Below are 24,214 nucleotides of genomic sequence, written 5' to 3' on the forward strand. Positions count from 1 at the left end.
TCTCTCCTGCTCCCAGGAGAGCTGGGAGGATCAGAGGAGATGGTGAAAGGACAGAGCCAGAGGTCACCGGTGTTGACCTATGCACCCACTTCTCTTCCTTCCTTAGTTGGACAGGCTCGCACTCACAAATGTACCCTGAGGCTGTTCCATGGCCGCCGTGCACTGTGGCCAGAGCAGGTTAAGATCTGACCCTGGCTTCCCAGTTGGCGCTAGTGGTAAAGAATCTGCCTGCCACTGCAGGAGATGAAAGAGACATGGGTTCAATCCCTGCGTTTCAAAGATCCCTTGGAGAAGGAAATGGCAACCTGCTCCAATATTCTTGTCTGGAAAATTCCATGGACAGGGAAGTCTGGTGGACTGTAGTCCAGGGGGTTGAAAAGAGTCACACACAACCGAGCACACACACTGCCCTCAAGGAACAATTGTCTGGCGTCCTACCTTCAGATGGCCCCGACCCCTGGAAGTTTCGCAATCTAGAAGGATTTGTCTGCTCTCCCTGCCTGCCTCTCCCCTGCTCCACAGGGCCGGCCGGTGCGTGCCTGTGGCTGCTTCTCGCTACCACATGCAGCATCTCCCAGCCCTAGGGAGAGGCTGGTGCAGTCTGAGCTGGGATGGACGTCCAGCTTGCAGTGGGGGTGGGGGGTCTCCTCTGCGCTTGACCCAGCTCTTAAACCTTGGCTCTCTCTGGCACCCTGTATCCCACACCGTGAACACTCATGCCCGTGATGGGGCCTGTCCCCAGCTGTACCTGGGAAGGAGCTATACAGGCTTTCTCTATGTTTCCCAAATCTCTCAGGATTCTGGCCCACAAGTGGGGCCGGGGAGTGTCCTTTTCTCAGAAACCCAGCAACATGTAAACTCTTTGGACGCCTCCGCCCTGGACTGGAGGATCTCTATCTGGATGAGAACGGGGGTGGGGGTGGGGGGTGGGGAGGCACACCTGGCCCTTTCCATCTACTCCTTTTATCCTGGGTCACTCCTGAGTATAAAAATTGGGAGCTAAAAAGCCCCAGACGGAAGAGCTGGGCTCTTCTTGGATCATACCTGGACGGGTAAGAAGAAACAGGTTATAAAAGGGAAGGAGGTCTTGGTTATTAGTTCAAAGATACCCTTTGGCCACCCTGGGCACACTTCCCGTTTTCCGCTTGCCTGGGACTTTTCGCACGCAGATTTTCAACCACTCCAACTCTAGCTCCTTCGGACCTGGATCAACGCCTGGGACATTGCACCCGCAGTCCCCCACTGGGGCTTCCCCTTGGTCTGGGTGGCAGCCTCGGGTCCAGCCGTGTGCTCTTCGCTCGCAGACACAGGCCTCCCTGTGTGCCCAGGGTCCTTTTCACCTGCCCCGTGAAGGGGACACCCGTTTTGGAGGTTGGGGCTTCCAGAGAGAAGTCTGGGAACAGTCGGTGTAATACAGAAATTTGGAGGCTGGGATGGGGTTTCCAGGAAGGTTTAGGGAGAAAAGAAGGGGCCTGGGACTGCGCGCGTGAAAAGGCCATTATTCGCCAAGGAGGGTGGACAAGACAGCAGGATTTAGCGCCGCCGCCAGGGCAGTAAGAGAGGAGGAATTAAGGTTGCCAGGGACAACGCGTTCTGGGCGGAGCTGCTGTTGGGGTGGAGCTTGAGGGGTATGGGCGGAGCCTGGGAGGCGGGGAGAGGGCGGGGCTGAAGGGGTCTGGGCCAGAAGCCTAGTTTTGATTGGTGGAGATCACGTGCTCTGGGCGTGGCCTAGGAACTGGGCGGGGCACTATTGCTGTTGGGGCGGAGCTTAAGCGTGGGCGGGGCAAATCTGGGGCCGGCCCCGAGAGATGGAGCCGGAGGCGGAGACGTGGTTGGCGGGGACCAAACGCCCTGGGAGGGGTCGGAACTGGCGGGGGTGGAGCCGAGCGGGTGGGGGCGGTGCTGGGTCGCGCCGGGCCTGGGGCCGAGGCGGCGCGCGGCTCTGACAGCTGAGTCGGCTCGCGGCCTCCCGCCCCCTCCATGCCCGGCCCCGACCCCGACCCCGGCCAGGCCGGCCCGGGAGCCATGAGCCCCGGGCTGCTGATGCTGCTTGGCAGCGCCGTCCTGGTCGTCTTCGGCCTCTGCTGCACCTTCGTGCACCGCGCTCGCAGCCGCTACGAGCACATCCCCGGGCCGCCGCGGCCCAGGTGAGCGGGGGGGTGGGGGCGGGGGCCTGGATGGGGCGCTGGAATGGGGGGATCGGGGAACCGCGTCCGAGCTGGCATCCGGGCTGGGGGTCCAACCTTGCCACCGCGCGCGCGGCCGCTTGGAAACGGCGGCCAGGAGAGGGGCGCTAACTATTCTTAGTAACAAATTACTCACAGCCGCAGCAGCTGCTCGGCGCCCACCGCGCTCTGCTGGGCCCCGACAACGTGATGGTAGCGACAACCCTGTTAGGTAGGCGCTATTACCCCATCGTTCAGACGAGGAGACTGAGGCGCGCAGAGGCAAAGTCACCTGCCCAAGGTCACACAGTTGGTAAGCCTAGATTTAAACCCGGGTCAGCCTGGCTCTTAAAGTGGGCGCTCTTAACTTTGGGACTTGGATGAGGTCACTCAACCTGGATTGGGGTACACTGTACTCTGGTCACATTACCCCCTCTTTTTTTTCTCCCCTATTTCTGTCCTGGTATCTCCTTTTTGTCTTCTCCTTAGCACTTCCATTCCATCCTCCACTCTCACCCCCATTCACGTTCCCTCCCCCCTCCCCACCAGAAGCTTACCTTTCCAAAGCTCAAATCAAACGTGTTGTTTCTTTGCTCCAGAAGCTTCCCATCACTTTAGAACTAAATCTAAATCTAAATCAAGTCCATTCTGTAGCCAGCAAGGTCCCTGCTGAGCTCTCAGAACCTGCTCTCCACTCTTCTCTCCCCTTGCTTGCTCACTGCTGTCCCCAGTCTTTCTGCACCCACCCACCCCAGCTGCATCCCTCCTCCAGGGTCCTCCTGTTCCCCAAGCCCACCTCCTAGCTCCAAACTCCTCAATGGGGCCTCACCCCCGACCTTACCTCCTTTTCACCTGTTGGCTGGTCACCTGTTGACTGTCTCCCCCCTTTAGAATGTGAGCCCTGGGAGGGCAGGGATCCTGTGTGTTCACATGTGTATCCCCAGCGCCTGGCGCTTTGCGGATGCTCAATAAATATTGTTGACTGAATAAATAAACCATGGTATTAGAACACCCTTTGTAAAACCTCAGGACACCAACATTCTGGGAGGCACCCACCTCCAGTGCAAGCCGGATGCCCTGCCACGAGAAGCCTGAGCCCTGTTTGGTGGGTTCAGGAAGAATCTCTGTGACTGGGGACGTAGGGAGGCAACCGTTCCCCCTGGCGCCTTCGTCCTCCCAGGTGCCCTCTCCCAGCCTTTTCCCTTACTTCACAGCTGTGTTTTCCCCTCCTTCTAGATGGTTCTTCCCCAGCCTTCTAGGCTTGGTTTAAATGCCAACTGTTCAGGGAGGCCCTACCTGCTCCCACACCCAAATACATTATGATCATTTTATAAAGTCACCCAAATGGTGCAACCTCTAAAGTGTCTGTCCCTCCCATGGGCCTGTGTCTGTCTTGTTCACTGCTGTGTCCCTGACACCTAGCTCAGCAGCCACCTGGTCCATGCGCAGTAGACCCTGGATAAACTCTGATTCAAGGTGGATGGTAAAAGTCTCTTGCCAGTTTGGTTAGGTACACTGTTACCCTTTCAAGTTTTCAAATCAGCCATCAAAAGCTTGGAACTGTGAATTTTGCACTCATTCAGATAGGCCTTCTCCTGACTCGACCTTCTTGTAAACCCAAGTGCTTCAAACACTGCAGGCCTGGGCCAGTCTCTGTGTCTTGAGAAGACAGAACTTAAATCAAGCCCCTTTCTGCTACTCTCCCCCCATCAATTTTTTGAAACTGCATTTAAAAAAATAAAATTAGGTATGTGTAACATGTACCCCCTTTAAAGTGTACAATGCAGTGCTTCTTAGTATAGTGACAGTTATGCAACCACCACTCCAGCTCCAGACATTTTCATCATCACAGAAAGAAACCCCATCCCTGTTAGCTGTCACTCCTCAGCCCCCAGAACTCGCTGACAACCACTCATTTGCCTTCTGTCTCCATAGATCTGCCTGTTTTGGACATTTCATATAAATGGACTCATACAGTGTGTGACCTTTGTGTCTGGCTTCTTTAGCTTAGCAGAATGCTTTCCAGGGTCATCCATGTAGTAGCGTGCGTGCGTGTTTCTTTCCCTTTTATGCCTGGATTCTCCCCGAGATCTTACACTGCAGAACTGACATGTGACCTACAGGGATGCGGGTGGGTGGGTGGAGGAGTTAGGGTCTTTATATGATGTGAATATAATGTGGGTTGGGGTCTTTATTCTAATGAGGTCAACTGAACAGTGCATGTGCAAAAGGCTTTGGATTAAAAATTGGTTGCTGGTCAAATACAAAACTGCACTAAAGGAAAGTTCTGGAACCTCTTTTTAGTACAAATCAGATGCTTTGGCATTCAAAGTTTGGGTCCCTAAGCCGTGACTGGCAACATCACTGTTGACAAGAAATCTACGTGTGTACTGAGTTTCCAGTAGTGGCATTCACCCCTTGTGCTCTGGGGCTCTGCCAGCCTGCAGGCAGGGAACCCTCTTCCCTGCAAGAGGCAGCGGCTGTGCTCTCCCAGCCCCACTCTTCATCCGCTTTATTCTCAGGAGTCACCAGGTTGCCCCTGCTCCATGACGCCCTCCCTGACTGCCCCACTTCTGTGTGCTCATTACAAACAACACCCTACTGCAACAATCCATGTGACATCTGGAAACAGGGACCTCATCTTCAGATCCCACACAGACACTGTAGCTTCTGTATTGCCACTACTCTGAACTTCCTTATCAGCCCTGCAGCCTCCCACCCGCCCCCCAACCCAATGTGGGATGACTGTAAACTTGACAGTGAAAAGTCTCTCTCTCAGGTTTTATTTTGTAATATTTTTTTTTTTTCAAAACTCCTAGGCAGCATTGCTTCTCTCTGCCCTCTCCTACTTTCCAAGGTGCCAGGCGTGGGGGCGGTCTGACAGTTGCTGGAGGGTTCCCCGCAAAGGTGGAGACCCATGGCTGGCTCTGTTGTGGGGGGTGGATCCAGTGGACTTGGGGTGCCCAGCTGAGCACTCACCCCACCCCCATCCCTCTGGCACGAGGCAAATTCATGGCCCCTCACCCTCACTTCCAGTGGGTGGCCCACCCCTGAACCATTTCGTGGGCCGCCTGCACCCCTCTGGGTGGCCTCACAGTGGGCCCTCCAGATAACTTCTGCCCCAGTAACTGTCCCACACTTTCTCTGCCCACTGGAAACCTCAGATTCCCACGGTGCCCATCACGGGATTATCAGAAACTCGGCTTGCTGGGCACCAGGCAGGGGAGGGGCATTTTTGCCCGCCCCTCCCTCCCTCTCTGGGCTGCTCTGCCATATGCCGTCTGCTACCAGAGGCACACTAGGTGGGCTTCTGTCTGCCCCTCCCGGTGCCAGGAGTCTCCCTCACCTCTTTCCTTCATCCTCACCGGCTTTCCTCACCTCTTTCCTTCATCCTCACTGGCTTGTTTCTAACGCCTCGTCTCAGCGCTGCGTCTTCGCCTCCCCAGCGCCCCCTGTAGGAACAAGGAGAAACGGGCCTTAGATGCCTTTCTTGCCTGGCCGTGGGGACCCCGCGCCACTCCATGCCTTTTACCTTCTTGAGGTGTCGCTCGTCTTCCTGCCCAGGTGGCTTTGGACTCTGCTGCTTAGGATACTCTCAGACAGGTCTGGGGAGGTGAGGAGGGTCTAGACTCTGTTCTCACTCAGGGGACTCAAAGCTGAAAGCATTCTCCCCAAACATGCAACTTTGGGGAGTGTCCAGAAATGCTGGATTATTCTGGAAATGAAGCCAGTCATGTGTGATGTCCACAGTCCATCTTGCTGCAGGTGGCATGGTGTAAGTTCAAACCCACTCACCTCGAGTGGGTTCGGCGGCCCGCTGAAGTCCCTTCCGCCCAGCCACTGGCATGAAGTCCTACAGCCCTGCATCTCTCTCCACCAGCCAGCACACACTTAGCCTTTATTCTCGCCTCCTACTTCCCTGAGCAAATGAGCAGCCTGACCGAACTTCTTTCCAGGGTTCTGCCGTCACAGCAGCCCCCTTCCCTGCACCTTCTTCGCTGGGACCTCCATGCTCCTGGCCAAGGACGCCCTCCTCCTCCACCGTTCAGCAACCGCTGCATTGTCCCCCTCTCTTCTCTCCTCACTCTTCCTTCTCTTCTGCATCGTTCCTATTTTTATACAATAGGCTGTAAAACAAACCTCTTCCTCCTCATTCCCTCCAGCTGCCACCCCCCCTCCATCCTGGCTTTGCACCCCCGCGGCAACACCCCCTCCAAAGCCTGCCTGTTTTGGGCCCCCTGTTCGCTCCTCCCCTTCTCTCTAGAATCCCCCACCTCTCTACCAATGGGTTTTGGTCCAGGCCCCAGAGACCTCCATGGAGCTGGGCAGCTTGGTTAGTGCTTGGTGCCGATCTTGCCTGGCTCCTCAGCAGCCCGGGACAGGGCCTGTCCCTTCCTACCTCTTGGAGTTTATCTTCACAGGTTTCCCCGCTCTGTCTCTGGCCTCCCCACCTGGCAACTCCTGCCCAGTCTCCCTGGCTGGTTGTCCCCTTCCTACCTGTCCCCCCAACAGCGGCTCACTCTTGGGGCCTTTTCTCTGTCTGCACCCACCGCTTGTGGCCTACCCATCTGTAAGCCCCACTTCTTTGCTGAGGACTCACACTGATATCTCTAGCCAGGAGCTCTTCGCTCAACTGCAGTCTCAGGGGACTGCCTGCCTGCTTCCCTTCCACGTGAGATGGGCAGCGCACACCTAGCAGCTCCAAGGCTGGCTCCCAGTGTCATCCGCTTGTCTCAGGCTGGTTGCCAGATGCCCATCCTGAGACGAGAATTGACGTGTAAGCAGTCCGGGGAAGGTGATCCTGGTGGGGCTGGAGAGAGAAGGTCAGAAGCCTAATAAAGCAAGTTACCTCTGGGGGCAACTGAGAGGCAACCCCCCTGGGGAACTCTGGGACCCGGTGGTCCCTGCCTGGAGGTGGAGGGAGAGGGGATCACTGATGGAGGGCTGGTCTAGGGGCTGTTGGGCTGGGATTTCCAGCCTGCCCCTCCCGCAGGCAGAGCCAAGAGAGCACAGAGCAGGGTCTCGGGTGCTGGCCTTCGGAAGCCCCACCTGCAAGGACAAGGGCCGGGCATGCAGTGTTTGCTGCGGCCAGCGGCTCCCCTGTCTCAGGCCTCCTCACCTTGGTGAATGGCAGCTCCAGCCAGCCTCCCAGTGGCCAGGCCAAAAGCCCCAGGGTCATCCCTGACCCCTGTCTCACGGCCCAGGTCCAGTCCATCAGCAGGTCCCCTTGGCTCCACCCACCTCCATGCATTCAGCGTCTGACATCTCATCTCCACTTACAGCCCCTCGCTGGTGCCCCTGCCTCCACCTCTGCCTGCCCTGCTTACTCTCCGCCTTGTAGCAGTGAGGACGGTTCGTTTAACACCCAAGCCAGATCCCGTCTCTGGTTCTGCTCAAAACCCTCCTGTGGCCTCCACCTCAACAAGGTCGAAGCAAAAGTTTGGATGACAGTCCACAGAGCCGCACACTATCTGAACCCCATCCTTGGCAATCCCGTCCTGTACCACTTTCCCTCAAGCATTCTGCTCCAGCCACACCACCTCCTCACTGTTCCTTGAACTCGGCAAGCATGCTCCTGCCTCAGGGCCTTTGCACCTACTATTCCCTTTGCCTGACGTGCTCTTCCCCCAGGTACCTGTGTGGCTGAGTTCCTCACTCCTTGCAGCTCACATGTCACCTTCTTAAAGTGATGTTGCCTGTTTAAAATAACCCTCCTACATCCATCCCCAGCTCTCTTTATTTCCCCCAACTCTGATTTTTCTCCCATCTGACTTCCTGTTTACTTACTTGCTTATTCATTCTGTCTCCCCCACCAGAAGAAGGTGAGTTCCATGACCCAGAAAACCCCAACTGCAGTTTTATTGTCACCCATTCTGGAAGCTATAGTAAGGGAGCTTGGCAGGAATAAAGTTAAACAGGAGACAGGAAATCACCAGTACCTTGAAATGTGCCTAAAGCAACACCAAACAGGCTTGTTTACAATCTGCTTATCACACTGCTGAGCTAGGATGCCCAAAATATGCCCTGGTGAGAAGGGCTGCAGGACACCCAGGTACCAGCCATGCACCTAGGGCCAGGTGACTTCCTTTTCTGAGGCTCAGTCGCCCTGCCTGTTAACTGGCTTAGTAACAGACCTGCTTCCAGAAGGTGCGAGGAGTTCAGATGGAGTCAGGCTCAGCATGGTGCCCGGCATTTAATAAATGTTCAGTGAATGTCTCAGGTTATTCCCCACAGTGGTTCAGTTGTTCAGTCGTGTCTGACTCTTTGAGACCCCATGGACTACAGCATGCCAGGCTTCTCTGTCCTTCATTATCTCCCAGAGTTTGCTCAGATTCATGTGCATTGAGTCAGTGATGCTATCCAACCATCTCATCCCCTGCCGCCCTCTTCTCCTTTTACCTTCAGTCTTTCCCAGCATCAGGGTCTTATCCAGTGACTTGGTTCTTTGCATCAGGTGGCCAAAATATTATTCCTCATACCAGCCCCCAACTCCTGCACCAGGAAGATGGTTTTATTCTTCTACATCTTTCTAAGAAAACTTCTGGGGCCAGTCAGACTGGGATTTGCGTCCTGCCTGGTGACCCTGAGCCGGGGCTGTACCTCTCCGTGCCTCAGTCCTCCCATCTGTGAAGTGGGCCTGATAACACCGACTCCATAGGGTCCTGTGGGGAAGGGAGCACTCTTTGATGGTGACTTCCAGAGACCTTAACGTTTCCCATTTCTTCTAGTTTCCTTCTAGGGCACCTCCCCTACTTTTGGAAAAAGGATGAGGTTTGTGGCCGCGTGCTCCAAGACGTGTTTTTGGATTGGTGGGTCCTAACTTGGTATTTGTTGCTCCTACCCCAGCCCCCACTGCTCATGGGCCAGCTTCCCCCCACCCCCAGTCCAGCACACACTCCCCTCCCCGGTCCAGGCCATTCTCACCCCCAGTAGTTCCTCTTCTAGGTAGAGAGGCAGGTTCATACAAGGCAGGTTCAGAAGGCAAGCTCTGGGAAGTCCCAGTGGTCCAGTGGTTAAGAGTCTGTGCTTCCAGTGAAGGGGGCATGGGTTCTATACCTAGTTGGGGAACTAAAATCCCATGTGCTATGCGGTATGGCCAAAAAAAAGAAAACGAAGAAGAAGACAAGTTCTGCCTTTAGCCAACTTTGCATGGCTTTAGACCAACCATCAGAAGCTCTCTGAGCTTCAGTTTCTTCATCTGTAAATTGGGTGGGTGTGTGACTGTGTAACAGTCATTGGTGTTTGGGGTGGGCTTTTACATTTCTCAAAGCCATGATATTGCTTGAATCCCAGCACAACCTTTTGGGGCAAAGGAGAAGAGTAGAAACCTTGTTTTCATGGATATGGAAACTGAGGCCAGAGGGGGATGCAATTCAGCAGAGTCGACACCAAGGCAGAACCTAGGCTCCAGAACCTTGAGTGCCCCCCACCCCTGGGACGGGGCACCCTGTTTCTCCAGCTGAGCCCGGTTGATCTGATGATGTTCACATCTCTGGTAGTTGACAGCCTCCTTTGCATCACTTTGGTTTCCAGGGCTAAGAAGTATGGGCCCGTCGTGCGGGTCAATGTCTTCCACAAAACCTCGGTCATCGTCACGAGCCCCGAGTCGGTCAAGGTAGGAAACAGAATGGTTTTGAAGGAGAGCCCCTGGTTGGGGGCATGAAATGCTCCCCCAGGGACTGTGGGAGAGACATTGCAGAGTCACACGGATCTGGGCTGGTTCCCCAGGGATCCCAAAGGGAACAGCATCCTCCTCTCTAACCACCCACCTTCTGTTGGTAGCGGTGGGAGGGGGGGCGCTCCTAAAAGTAGAGCTGTTTGATGTGGACAGTGAGTTATTGTTAGACTCTTCTGGGTTGGGAACTGGTATACATACGTCTAGTTAGTCCACCTCTCTTAGCAGTTCCTTCCTCTGCGAGCTGGGGCTATAACCCCTCTCTTTTAAGGCTCTGATGAGAACGAAATGTTGATCCATTTATTTAACAAACAAAGGATCAAATTTTGCTTCAGCATGAACTTCGGTGTACTTTACAATTATGAACCCATTTAATTGGTAAGGACTCTTTCTGGTCCTCATCTTGGAGGCGAGGAAACGAAAACAGACAGCATTAGTTGGCCTGTAGTATGTGCAGGACCGTGTCTGCTGTGTTGGTACTAAGAATGGCCATCAGATAGTCTACTTGGAAGTTGGCAGAACTGGGCTCTGCCGCCAACTGGCTATGGAACTGTGGACAATGTACTTTATCATTCTGGGCCATCGTTTCCTTGTCTGTCAAATAGAGATGCTGCTGCTCTCGCAGATGGTTATAAGAATGGAGTTGAAATAATGTAATAATGTATGTGAGCTGTCCAGCCCATGCTTGGTGCGCAGGAAGCGCTCAGTAAATGACGGTGCTGTTATTCCCCTAGGGGGTACCAAGCTGACTTGTGGGTGCGGCGCTCTGCTTCGAGAGTGGCTGTGGTGATTAAGAAGGATAAGATACAACTCTGTGCCTAGATCACGAGACAAGTGGAATGACCATGATGTCTCTAACAGAATGTTAGAAGTCCTTTTTTTTTAAAAAAAAAAACCCTCATTGCAAATTCAGACACAGTTTAAGACTTTTAAAAGCATGCTACCAAAAGCCATACACAAGACCTTCATGATGTTCAGTGAGAAAAGAAATTGAAAGATATATATTAATATGATGAGTTACATTGACTAGCATTCAAGTGTTAAACCAACCTTGCATTCCTGGGCATGATACAATTTGTTCCTGGTTACGTGGACACAATTTACACATTTTTTGTTAAGAACTTTTGTTTCTATATTTATTCTTGATCCCTGACTTTGGAATCAGGTTGATAGGCCTCATAAAATGAGTTGGGAGATGTTTGCTTTCCTCTGTTTTTTGAAAGAGTTTATATAGGTGTTGGAGAAGGAAATGGCAACTCACTCCAGTATTCTTGCCTGGAAAATCCCATGGACAGAGGAGCCTGGTAGGCTACAGTCCATGGGGCCCACAAAGGGCGCAACTGAGCAACTTCACTTTAACTTCACTTTAATATAGGTGTAGTGTTATTTCTTCCTTGAATGTTTGCTAGAACTTACCAGTGAAGCCATCTAGGCCTGTCATTTTGTTTAAGGGAAGTGTTTTCTTTAAATTATACAATTTTTAAGATTGATATATGGCCATTTGGATTTTTTATATTTTCTTGAGTTTTGAGTCATTCAGGGAATTTACCTAGTTCTTCTAAATTGTTGAAATTACTGGTATAAAGTTGTCTGCCATATTTTTTTATTATCTTTATCATGTATACTAGCTCTGTGGTGTTGTTCTCTTTTGTTCCTGAGAATAGCAATTTCAGTTTTATCTTCTTGAACAGACTAGCAAGAGGTTTGTTTTTTTTTTTTCCCCCAATCATGTTAGTTTTATTCCTTTAAAGAGTGCTGGACTTCATCAAATTGCCTGAATTCAAATCCTGTGCCCACCATTTACCATGTCTGTGACCTTGGGCCAGTTTTTCATGTAGATGTAAGAAGAGCATAGAAATGCCAGCCACGTCTTAGGGATGATTGGGCGTTAAATCAACAGCAGGATGCCGTTGTGTTCTGGCGCTTGCAGAGCACCTGCTGTGTCCAGGCGCCATTCTCCACACTCTTCATGTGGAGCTAACTCACTCTCACAGCAGCCCTACCAGGCAGGCACTCTCCTGATTCCCATCTTGCGAAATAAGGAAACTGGGGCAGAGGCGGTGAGTAACTCACCTAGGGTCATAGAGTTAGCAAGCGGTAGAGGAAAGATATTTGAGCCCAGATTCAAATTTAAGCCAGCAGAGTCCACAGCCTCAGCTGTCAAACCCTGGGCGGTGCTGCCTCAAAAGCTGTTTGCTAACGTTACTGTTGCCACCATCCTGCTCTTGGTGAGGAATTGGGCCCTTCTTCCAGGAAGCCTTCCTTGACTTCCACGGTTGGGTTGGCACTAACACTGAATCTTTGCTGAGTGCCTCTCCTGTGTCCTAGAAGCCCTCCCACCAGGTTTTCCCCCCTTTCCTATTCTGGTTCCAGAGCAACCCATGCCTTTTCTGGTTTCAGCCACTGTACAAGGTGGTGTGGTGTGGGCTGCTGAGCGTGGGCATTGGAGTGAGGAAGCCCCCGCCCCAACATCATTCCCCAGCTGTGTGACCACAGGAAAAAAAAAACCCCTTCACCCCTCTGTGCCCCGCTTTCCTCATCCCGGAAAGACAGGACTTCTAGAGGAAGTAGGTGAGATCACACGTATGGGTGTTCCCACTGTCGTTGGCACTCAGCTCAGGGTGACTTTTTGGAGGTGTGTTTCACAAGAGCCCAGAAAACTGCTGAGTCCTCTGCAGCCTCTCGTGGGGGCACAAACTCATGTTGCTTTTTTGGGGATATTTAGAAGTTCCTGATGTCAACCAAGTACAACAAGGACTCCAAGATGTACCACGCGATCCAGACTGTGTTTGGCGAGAGGTAGGATTCGAGGGGGTCCCGGGGGGCAGTCTGGGAGAGCCTCTGGCTGCTAGTGGAGGACCTACGGGGTCCAGAATGTCGGATGTAGCGTTCAGTCCCAATACCCCGCTGCCAGGCACACAACAGGGGCATCCGTGGTGGGCACCACTCTTGTCATCAGCAGCTTCCCTGTCCTCCTTTCCCCTCCAGGTGGGAACAGGGGGGTCACTGAGGTTGGGACACACGGTCACCCCATTTCTTATGTATTTGTTATGGTGAATTCACATCACATAAAACCTACTGTCTTAACCACACTGGATTTGGTACGTTCTCCGCGTGCCTAACTGTCACCACTGTCTGGCTCCAGTACATTCTCATTACCCTGAATGGACGGCGAGCTGACCCCGTCAGGCGGTCAGTTCTCATTTCTTCACCCAGTTTCTCACATCAAGCGTCCGTCTCTCTTGCAGGCTGTTTGGCCAAGGCTTGGTGTCCGAATGTGACTATGAGCGCTGGCACAAACAGCGGAGGATCATGGACCTGGCCTTCAGCCGGAGGTGAGTATAGCTGCAGATGGGCCCCAGCGGTGTCCTGGCTGGTTGCTCAGAGGTGGTGCTGGGCTCCCAGCCTGGGTGGGCTTGGAAAAGGTGCATCTTCATTTGAAGGGGCCTCACTTGGGCTGAAGGGAGGGAAGGACACAGCATTACTGATCAGAGAGAGAGAGAGAGAGACAGGCAGGCCCGGGGGTGGGGGGCGGGAGTAGAGAGGCCCCCATGTGGTTTGTGAACGTCAGGAGCTGAATGACCTCAGTGCCTGGAGGTGTGGGGGTCCCTGCCCACCAGCCATTCCCCTAGCTCAGATCTTGTCTCTCCTCATCTGGACTTCTTCATTTATTGTTTTTTTCATTGTTGTTTTCATTTGAGGGTAACTTTCTTTATTTTTCTTTTCTGTTTTTAAAATTTTTTATTGGAATATATTTGATTGACATTGTATTAAAGTGGATCGGTTATACATACACACGTATCGACTCTTTTTTAGATTCCTTTCCCATATAGGCTGTTACAGAATATTGAATAATCCACAATCCATATTCAAATTTTGTCATTTGTGTAATGACAGCTATTTTTTCCTTGTCTAGGGTCTAGTCCGGGTTCATGTGTTATATTTAGTTACCGCATCTCTTTAGCCTCCTTTGTTCTAGAACAGTTCTTAGTCTTTCTCTGAATTTCTTGACCTTAAGATTACTGGCCAATTTTGTAGAATTTCCTGCAACCTTGTTTGTCTGCTGTTTCTTGCTCCATAACCCTCAGGTTGTGCTTTTTGGGCAGGAATGGCCCAGGAGTGATGTTGTGTCCTCCTCAGGATGTCGTATCGGGAAGCTTGTATTCATTTGTCCCTTTGCTGGAGATGTTAACTGCTCCCTTGCTTAAGAGCTTCTATTTAGTATGTAATCTGTGTGATGACCACATTAACCTTTTCACTTAGAGTTTTATCCCAGCCTCCTCCCTGGCCTCCGTGCCTCCTGTCTCCCTCCTCTGGTGCATCTACCTCACCACTCTGGGGCGATCCTGCTGACTCAGATCTAACCATACCTGTCCCCTGTCCTGAAGCCTTCAGTGGCTCCCTATGATCTGAAAGATGAGGGTCAGACTTCATTGCCCTCAATCTGCTCCTGAGACCCCGCCAACCTTTGCACCCTCTCTCCTCCAGCTTTCTGGAACTGCTGGGTTCTCTCTGGCATCTCTGCCTTTGTTGCTGCCATCCCCCTGCCCTCTGTGTCACCCTAGGGAATTCCTGTGCCTCGTTTGATACCCAGCTAAGATGTCACTGCTTTGGGGAAGTGTTTCCTGACCCCTAAGACTGAGGTCATGTCTCCGTCATGGCTCCTATCACACCCGCTGCAGTGCTTCTCTTCCAGTGTGCCTCCCTCACTAGATGTCAGGTCCTTAAAGGCAGAAGATGCACCGTGTCACTGGGCCCCTGCACCCAGCCTGGCACCCGGCCCTTCACAAGCCCTCCAGGAACGTCCATAAAGTGAACGAGTGCCTGGAATGGTGTTGGTTTTACTGGAAAGTTGCCAGGAATGATAAAAGGAATAGACTAGGAGGAGGCATTTATTGAATAGATGCTTGTGCTGAGCGCCAGGGTTATGAAGGCCAGCCAAGGTGACAGAGTCCTGCCCTCAGGACGCTTTGAGGTCATCAGAGGACATGGATTCTAATCACATGACTGCTCACAGTGCTCATGACATCATTGTCTTGGTGGACTCTCTCTAGCACACTGAACCTCATGCTTGAACCGCACTTTACATTTTATTAAGTGCTTTTACAGATATTTTTATTTAAATGTTTAAAATTGTGGTAAGATACACATAAGACACATTACCATCTTGTCCATGTTTAGGTGCACAGTTCAGTGGCATTAAGTGTATTCATGTTGTAGTGCGGCCATCACCACTATTTTTATTTCTTATTTTCACAATAAGGTAGTTGTCTAAGTTACATTTTATTGGAAACACAAAATTCACAAAGTTGTATGAATGAATCTGAATTCACTACTGGGGGTAAAAAAGCAAGAACCACTGGTGAGTTTCATCTCCAGCCATTGTACACAGAGAATATCATTATATACCTTTAATAAAATTGTGAGAGTAAACTGCCAGTTTCTGCTTTTTCAGGTATTAATTTTGCTGAAAGGCCTTGGTCCCAGTCATTCCGTCATAAACAAGGGGTTGGGGCTTTACTGTACAGCTAACGTTCCAGTCTGATATTTTGTACGTGCAGGAGCTGTAAGGGATTCAGTACTGGTGTGACAACCGTCCAGGGGACCCAAATAGTCAATTAGAATATGACTTTTTTTTTTTTTTAAAGAAAAAGACAACTACAAGGAATCTTGCAAATTAATATATACTTGCAAACCACATAAGTGTTGTGAGAAAAAAAGTCAAGAGTACTTTGGGAGGCATATATTGAGGGCTTCCCTGGTGGCTCAGTCAGTAAAGAATCCACCTGCAATGCAGGAGACCTGGATTCGATCCCTGGGTTGAGAAGATTCCCTGGAAAAGGGAAGGGCAACCCACTCCAGTATTCTTGCCTGGGAAATCCTATGGACAGAGGAGCCTGGTGGGCTACAGCCCATGGGGTCACAAAGAGTTGGACACAGCTGAGTGACTAAACCACCACCACCAACACGCAGGCTTAGGAGACATTTTCCTGAGGATGTGGCATTTGGGTGTCCACCTGGAGAGAAGGCAGATGTTAAGATGCTAGTGGAATGTAGGGGCTGAGGATGGGAGGGGAGAGAGCTCAGGCAGAGGGGACAGCATGTGCAAAGGCCCTGAGACGGGAAGGGGCACTGTGCTTTGGAGGAGATGGAAAGCAGGTGGGAATGAATAAGAGCAGACAGCCTCCTGGGCCCAGGTGAGGGTTTTCCCTCCCTCTTGAGAGAAACAGGGTGCTTCAGAGCCTTTTAGGTGGGCAAGGATGAGATCAGAGTAGTGCTTTCAATAAAGTCCTGGACCACAGAGAATAAGATATGCAGCTGTCATGGGACGGGGGCAGTAGTAACTACAAGGATGCCAGGACCTGAGCTAGAGCTGGAAACCGGAGTAGAGCTGGCCGATTGGAAACGAAGAACTAATAGTCTTTCCTAACTAAAAAAGTCGCTCTTTTTTTTTTTCTCTCTCTCTCTCCCCCACAATTTTCTCTTTTTACTGGTTTTAAAAACCTCTTATTTGGAAATAATTTCAAATTTCTAGATAAGTTTCAAGAATAAGAATAGGAGAGAAAACATTCTTATGCCCTCTACCCAGATTGCTAACATTAAAAATTACTTTTAATTTCAAAAGCAGCACTTTCTCTTTGTAAAAATTCAGAAATATGTAATGTACAAAGGAGCAATCTTCCCTATTTCCAATCCCTCAGGGATACCACTTTTGCGAATCTGGAGTATATCTTTCCATACCTCTTTCTAAACAGTTTGTCAGGCAGACAAGTCAGGTAGCTATCCTGGGGCAGGGGCACTGTGGGTTGAGAGCTCTGGGTCTGAAGACTCATTTCTGTTGGGCACCTTGATTGCTCAAGGACAGAGAGTGAAATGAGATGATTAAAGGCTGAAGATGGTGGCCTGGGTAGGGCAGGTAAGGAGAGTGGGCAGTGTGAGCAGAGAAGTCAGAGGGGAAACCTCCTGGACTCTTGGAGGCCCCAGAGGCCTTTCTTGCCTTCCTCCCCACTGTGCTCTGGAGTTTCTACGTTGCCACGTCTCCTTGGAGTCAGAGTTGAAGGGCCCAGTGCCAGAAAGGGTGCGTGTGGAATCGTTAAAAGAAGCATAAAGGGACATGAGCCATCTTGAGTGGAAGGGGATTGGGAACCCAAAGGCTTAGTTTGATTATTGCAACCCCAACCTGTGAGCTGGGTCTTGTGGGGAGATCAGAAAGGCTGGGGGAGGCCCCCATCACCACTCTGCACACTGTCTCCCTTCAGAGAGGGGACAAAGGATATCTGCAGGTCTGGGCTGGTCCCAGTGGCTGCTGATGACTATGCTGTTTCCCCAGCTCCTTGGTTGGCTTGATGGGAACGTTCAATGAGAAAGCGGAACAGCTGGTGGAGATCCTGGAAGCCCAAGCGGATGGTCAGACCCCTGTGTCCATGCAGGACATGCTGACCTGTGCCACCATGGACATCCTGGCCAAGGTGATGGGCGGATGGCAGGGAGGGCATGGGGCAGGCCACACCAGCAATGGGCTCTTCTTCCCTCCCTTTTCCCTTCCTTGCTTCCTTCCCCTCCCTCCTGTTCCTCCACGTATCAGCCACCCCTTCTCTGGGCTGGGAGGGTCATCTCCTTTATTTCCTTGGATATTCAAAGCAACCGGTAGTGAGATTGGAGCTACTAACTCATTCTCTAGAAATGGACATGAAGAAATGCAGGGATTGGCTCTTGGCTGGTCAGTGGCAGGACCAGGACTGGATCTCAAGTCTGCCTGACTCTCAGCCCAAGCCCACCTCCCCCTTGGCAACCCTCCTCCCCCAATCCCTCCTCCTGCCATGGAGTATAGCTTGACTTTTCACTACCCTCCTCCCCCGCAAATCCCCCACACCATCTCAGCAGGGGCCCAGATAACTTCAAACCCGGGTAAAACATGGAGTGCAGGCATAGTGAGTGAGGCATTATCACCATTCAAAAATTCACTGGGAGTTTGGATTTAGAATAAACATCCAAGGGAGGCTGCATTTCAGGGGGAACGCATCTTGTCAAGGAAAGAAGCCTAGGTTCCTTGAGTGGCTATTATGTGCCACTTAATCCTATCACATCCCACAGGGTCAGGATTGTCATAGGTTGTAAGGAGTGGATGACACAATGCAGTCAGTGCTTGCCCTGGGTCTTCAATCCTTACATCCCCCATGTGTGACCTCACCCTTCTGTCTCCCCCAGGCAGCTTTTGGGATGGAGACCAGCATGCTGCTGGGTGCCCAGAAGCCTCTGTCTCGGAAAGTGAAACTGATCCTGGAGGGCATCAGCGCATCCCGGAACACTCTGGCGAAGGTACCAGGCATCATGGCTTGTCTTGTCCTCATTTGCTGGAGCAACTCCTCCAGTGATTTTTTTTTCCAGAATGGATTTTGAGTTCTGATATGTCTGAAGTGACTTCTGAATCAGTCAGGATTTGCATGTATCCCCTAAAGTAAAGGCAGAAAATCTAAATAGTTTAAGAAAATTAGGAGTAAGTCTTTTTCTTATGTGAAATGATCGTGAAGCAGGTAACCCAGGATGGCAATGATGACTTCACAGTGTCAGATGTTCCTGGATTTTTCTCTTTCTGCTCCAGTGTCTTTAGCATACCACCTCATTGTAATAAGATGGCTGCTGCAGCTCCAGCTATCACTTCCTCGTTCCAGGCATGAAGGAAGAGGAAGGGGGAAAGGTGGTACTGTTACTGAACCAAATTTGAGTCTGCTTGCCTGCACACAGTAAAGCCCATCTTATTGATACTGGGTTGTGGTAAAGGAAAGTGCAGTGTTTATTGCAGGGCACCAAGCAAGGAGTGCTAGTGCCTAAAAAGCCTGAACTCCCCTAAGGCTTTCAGGGAAAGATTTTAAAAGACAGAGTGAGGGAGAGGAGTTGTGGGGTGTGAGATCTTTTCGTGGATATTCTTCTGATTGGCTGGTGGTGAGGTAATCAGGAAGCAACATTATCAAACTTCTGGTTCTGTCTGGTCTGGGGTCTACGTGCTTATGGGCAGCATACTGTTAACTTCCTCCACTGGAGGAAGTATCTGCAAAACAACAAAAGATATGGCTCCGAATATTATCTATAGCCCTTGAGGAGGAACTAAATGTCCTTGACTTCATTTAATGGCTAAACTATTTTTATTTTGTCCTCCTTGGCTGTTTTCCTTTCTTTCTGCATTTTCTCACTTCTCTGATTAAATTTACCCTTTGGAACTTGGGGAAGACCTGGGAGGCTAAAGTTTTCCTATAGACAAGAGGCAGGTGGAGGATGGCAGGGGGCAGGAGGGGTTGGGTTCTGCTCTGGGAAGACCGCATAGGGTCGCACTCAGCTACAGCACTTGAGCTGATTCCCAGACAGATGCCCTCCTGTTCCCTGGGACTTCAGACTCTGTGCTTAGAATCCCCTGATGCCACTGCATCTGTTCAGCAGTTAATTCCACTCCACTTCCCTCTGGCTTCTGTCCACTTTCCGCCTTCAGTGCAATCCTAACTGTATCCATCCTTCAGGAATCTTTAAAAATATATATATATATAGATAGATAGATAGATACATATATATATATATATATATAATTTATTTTTGGCTATACCACCCACGACATATGGAACCTTGTTAATAGTTTACTGACCAGAGATCGCGCCCACACCCCCTGCAGCAGAAGAAGCATGGAGTCTTAATCACTGGATCACCAGGGAAGTTTCCCTCAGGAATCCTTTCCTATTTCCCAGTGCTCCGTGGATTTTTTTTAAAATAATTAATTTATTTTTAATTAAAGGACAAGGCTTTACAGTATTGTGTAGGTTTCTGCCAAACATCAACATGAATCAGCCGTAGGTATACACATAACGTCAACATGAATGAGCCATAGGTATACACATGCCTCCTCCCTTTTGAAACTCCCTCCCACCTCCCTCCCCTTCCCACCCCTGAGATTGTTTCAGATCCCTGCTTTGAGTTCCCTGGGTCATACAGCAAATTCCCATTGGCTATCTATTTCACATATGACAAGGTATGTTTCCAGGTTACTCTCTCCATACATCCCATCATCTTCTTCCTCCCCCCACCCCACCCCCAGCACCACCGCCCCTCCCCCAACTCCCCATCTGTCCATAAATCTGTTTTCTATGTCTGTGTCCCCAGGGGTCCCTGGATATTTTAAGGCATCTTTCCCAACATTTCTAGGGATTCAGAGCAGGAAGGGGAAGCCAGTGCTTGGGCTTAGCCCACCGTCTTGATGAAATCTCCTAGCTACTTGATCTTTTCTAGAATGTTCCCAGGTTCTTCTGACTTCCGAGCCTGCTGTGGATCTCTGAAGTCGTTTTGGAGCTGGGGAGGGGCAGGGGAGTGGGGGGTGGGGCGCACTGACAGGGAGCGGGAACTCTCCTGCAGTTTATGCCGGGGAAGTGGAAGCAGCTTCGCGAGACCCGGGAGAGCGTCCGCTTCCTGCGCCAGGTCGGCAAGGAGTGGGTCCAGCGGCGCCGCGAGGCCCTGCAGAGGGGGGAGGACGTGCCGGCCGACATCCTCACGCAGATCCTCAAAGGTGCCGGGGCTCCGCAGGGCCCGGGAGTGGGGCGCGGCGGGGGTGCCCCTCCCCCGCCAGGGTGACCCATCACAGGGGACAGGGGACCAGGCTCCCAGGGCCCTGAGAAGCGCCTTGTCTTTCAGCTGAAGAGGGGGCTCAGGACGACGAGATCCTGCTGGACAACTTCGTCACCTTCTTCATCGCTGGTCTGTAGCTTCAGCGGCCACCAAGGGTTCCGAGCTTTGCAGGAACACTGGGGACCATGGACTACCTGACTTGGAGGTGGCCTTAGACAGGCTGAGCAGAGTCCCACTCTGGGGGGCTGGGGTGAGGGGAGGCCCAGGAGGCTCTCTTGGTGGCCCCCCCACCTGGTTGTTGTTCAGCCGCTAAGTTGTGTCCAGCTCTTTGCGAACCCATGGGCTGTGGCCCGCCAGGCCTCCCTCACCATCTCCTGGAGTTTGTCCAAGCTCATGTCCATTGAATCAGTGATGCCATCCAACCATCTCAACCTCTGTCGCCCCCTTCTTCTCCTGCCCTCAATCTTTCCCAGCATCAGGGGCTTTCCCAATGAGTCAGGTGCTTGCATCAGCCACCTGGTTAACTGCTTAACCCACGTGGTTAAGGAGCTGGCAATTGTGAAGTTTTGTGAAGCTCCCTTTGGGGGTTCAGGAGAGCTTAGCCATGTGAATGCAAGGCTCTGTCTTACTCAGAATTTGTGGCAAGGCCTTCGGTAGATTAGCACCAGAAGACACGCTAAGCACGTTGATTCGTTTACTCATCAAATACTTCTTGAGCATTGTTCTTCACCTGAAAACTCCTCCTCACCCTTCAGCGATCCCGCAAGCATCTCTTCCTCAGAGAAGCCCTCAGGGATTGCCCAGACTCATCAGGTCCCAGTTAGAAGCTCTCCATGGTGCCCAGACAGGAGATGTACCCTCTCCAGACCTCAGGACCTGGTGCCCACAGCTTAGGCAGGTCACGAGCCTTGGCCCCAAAAGCCTTGCTGTACTTGAGTCCCAGCTCTGCCCCTCCTGCTGTGTGACCCAAGAGAGACATATTCCTGTCGGCCTCAGCTTGCTCTTCTGCAAAATGGGGACAAATATCCCTCCAGGCCAGGTGAGGCCCAAGGAGGGTTGGAGGAAAGGTCTTCCAGGGTGTGAGAGCTGCATGCACGGGGGCAAAGGCTGGTCCTCTGACTGCACTGGGTGCACCAGGTGCGGAGGTGGACAGCTGTCTCCATATCTGTAGGTCTGGCTCAGCCAAGGGGGAGCAGTGAGGCCTTGAAGTGCCTCTAGGGGCTCGGGGTCTCAGAGGCCCGGTGGGCTGGGCCAGCCGCAGCCCTGTAGGCCACGTGGGGCTGCCACTCTCCTCCTTCCCTGCAGGTCACGAGACTTCCGCCAATCACCTGGCATTCACGGTGATGGAGCTGTCGCGCCAGCCCGAGATCTTAGCGAGGTATGGAGAGGGGAGGTTGGGGGGGGTCCCCTTGAGGTTGGTGAAGGGGGCTGTCTGACCTCTGGTTCCCAGAGGGCCACCTGCTCCTACCTCCCACGGCTGAGCCCCCGGCCCAGTTCAGTGAGTCCTGCTCCCTTCAACCCAGAGTCTTTGCACATGCTGTTCCTACATCTAGAAGCTCCTCTTCCTGCTTTTCTCCTGGAGAACCCCCTTCCCCTCCTTCCCCCTCCCCCTCCCCTCCTTCCCTTTCCCCCTCCCCATCTCTCCTCCCCTCCCCCTCCCCTCCCCTCCCCATCTCCCCTCCCCTCCCCTTCCCTTCTTCCCCCATCTCCCCTTCCCTCCTTCCCCCATCTCCCCTCCCCTCCCCTCCCCATCTCCCCTCCCCTCCCCTTCCCTTCTTCCCCCATCTCCCCTTCCCTCCTTCCCCCATCTCCCCTCCCCTCCCCTCCCCATCTCCCCTCCCCTCCCCTTCCCTTCTTCCCCCATCTCCCCTTCCCTCCTTCCCCCATCTCCCCTCCCCTCCCCTCCCCATCTCCCCTCCCCTCCCCTCCCCATCTCCCCTCCCCTCCCCTCCCCTCCTTCTCCCATCTTCCCTCCCCTCCCCTCCCCATCTATCCTCCCCTCCCCTCCCCCTCTTCCCCCTCCCCTTCTTCCCCCTCTCTTTCTCCTTCCTCCCTCCTCCCCCTCCCCCCTGCCTACCTTCCCCTTCCCCCCACTCCCTTCCCCCTCCTAAAACCTTTCTGACCCCAAAAGCAGCCACTCTGTTCCGCACCTAGCCTGCCCCCAGCTCAGACATGCACCTTCTCTCGGACCGTCTGCTTTGAGTCTATTTCAGTCATGACACCGGAAGCTCCAGGAGGGCAGGGCCCTGGCTGTGTCCCTCCTGAGAAGTGTGCAGGGCCTGGCCAGGGGCTGGCACTGAGGACTGAGCCGAATTCCAAACCAAGGGCTGAGGGAGCGCTCGTCTTCCGCTGGCGAGACAGAGGCGTGCCTCCCTGGGGAGGTGGCATTTGAGCGGCCGTTGGTTTCCTTAAATACAGACAGTGTCCCTCAAGGACTGGGGCCCAGATGGGCTGAGCCAAACGCCAAGGACAGGCTGGGGGCTGGGAGCTCTGGGGATGTGGGGAAGGGCCCATTAGGGCAACGGTTGTCATGCCCAGCAGAAAGGGCAGACCGAACGATTGCCTGGGAGTCTAAAATAACACATAGGGCTTCCCGGGTGGTGCTAGTGGTAAAGGATCCACCTGCCGAAGGAGGAGATGCAGGAAGCACGGGTTCCATCCCTGGGTAGGGAAGAGCCCCTGGAAAAGGAAATGGCAACCCACTCCAGTATTCTAGCCTGAAAAAGCCCTTTTGAATCCCAGTTCAAACAACAGGGTTTGAACTGTGGGGCCCCCTTACACGTGGATTTCTTCCACTAAGTACTGGCCCCAGCACCACACGGTCCCCAGTGGGCTGAGTCCAGAGATATGGAGCCACGGACATGGAGGACCAATTGTCCAAACTTACACTCAGATTTTTGACTATGCGAAGGGTCGGTGCTCCAACTCCTGTGTTGTGCAAGGGTCAACTGTAGCTTACTGGTGTTTAAAAATACATAATAAAAATATAATTATAAAAATAAATAAAATGAAAATACATAATAGTACTTATTAAAAATTTGGAATAAACAGAAAAGTTTAATTATCACGATAAATCCAGGGACTTCCCTAGCATTCCAGTGTTAAGACTCCACACTCCAGTGCAGGGGGTGTGGGGTCAATCCCTGGTTGGGGCACTAAGATCCCACATGCTGCATGGCATGGGCAAAAAAATCAACAACAGTAAATCCACTTGTGGTGCCCCCATCCGCCCAGCCACAGTTCGTGGTTAATTCCTGAATTTCACCGTGTGTACTATCACGACATTGCTCCACATTTCTGCAGCCTCTTCCCAAGTCCATTCATTCTTTTTTTCTTAAACTTTTTTATTTTGTATTGGGCTGTAGCTGATTAACGATGTGGGAGTTTCAGGTGAACAGTGAAGGTGCTCAGTCATACATATACATGTATCCATTCTCCCCCAAACCCTCTCCCCTCTCATTCTTTTTTAAATATTGTGGCTATGTGTGTGTGTCTGTGTGTATCATATATATTATATCACATATATAATAAAGTTTACCATTTAAACTATTTTCAAGTGTGTAGTCCAATGGCATTAAGTACATTCACAGTCAGGCAGCCATCCCCACCATCCATCCCCAGAACATTCCAGCATCCCAAACAGAAACCGTCCCCATTAAGGACTACCTCCCCACTCCCTGCCTCCCTCCCTCCAGCCCCTGGCCACCACCATTCTATTTCCTGTCTCTGTAAGTCTGACTCCTCCAGGTACCTCCTACAAGTGGAATCA

The 24,214-nt window shown here is 52.0% G+C and overlaps 1 protein-coding gene across 1 annotated transcript in view; it reads left to right on the forward strand.

Moving 5' to 3' along the window:
- Nucleotides 1-1,892: 1,892 nt before the first annotated feature.
- Nucleotides 1,893-24,214, forward strand: part of CYP46A1 (cytochrome P450 family 46 subfamily A member 1) — a 28,670-nt gene continuing 6,348 nt past the window's right edge. The window contains exons 1-10 of the mRNA XM_070775692.1: nt 1,893-2,147; nt 8,894-8,974; nt 9,699-9,780; nt 12,566-12,639; nt 13,089-13,175; nt 17,171-17,309; nt 18,049-18,159; nt 20,236-20,386; nt 20,512-20,574; nt 21,751-21,823. Coding sequence (XP_070631793.1) covers nt 1,981-2,147; nt 8,894-8,974; nt 9,699-9,780; nt 12,566-12,639; nt 13,089-13,175; nt 17,171-17,309; nt 18,049-18,159; nt 20,236-20,386; nt 20,512-20,574; nt 21,751-21,823 — 1,028 coding nt within the window. The 5' untranslated portion in view covers nt 1,893-1,980. The remainder of the gene's footprint in view (nt 2,148-8,893; nt 8,975-9,698; nt 9,781-12,565; nt 12,640-13,088; nt 13,176-17,170; nt 17,310-18,048; nt 18,160-20,235; nt 20,387-20,511; nt 20,575-21,750; nt 21,824-24,214) is intronic.

The sequence above is a fragment of the Bos indicus genome, chromosome 21 (assembly GCF_029378745.1).
Source record: "Bos indicus isolate NIAB-ARS_2022 breed Sahiwal x Tharparkar chromosome 21, NIAB-ARS_B.indTharparkar_mat_pri_1.0, whole genome shotgun sequence".
Classification (NCBI taxonomy): Eukaryota; Metazoa; Chordata; class Mammalia; order Artiodactyla; family Bovidae; genus Bos; species Bos indicus.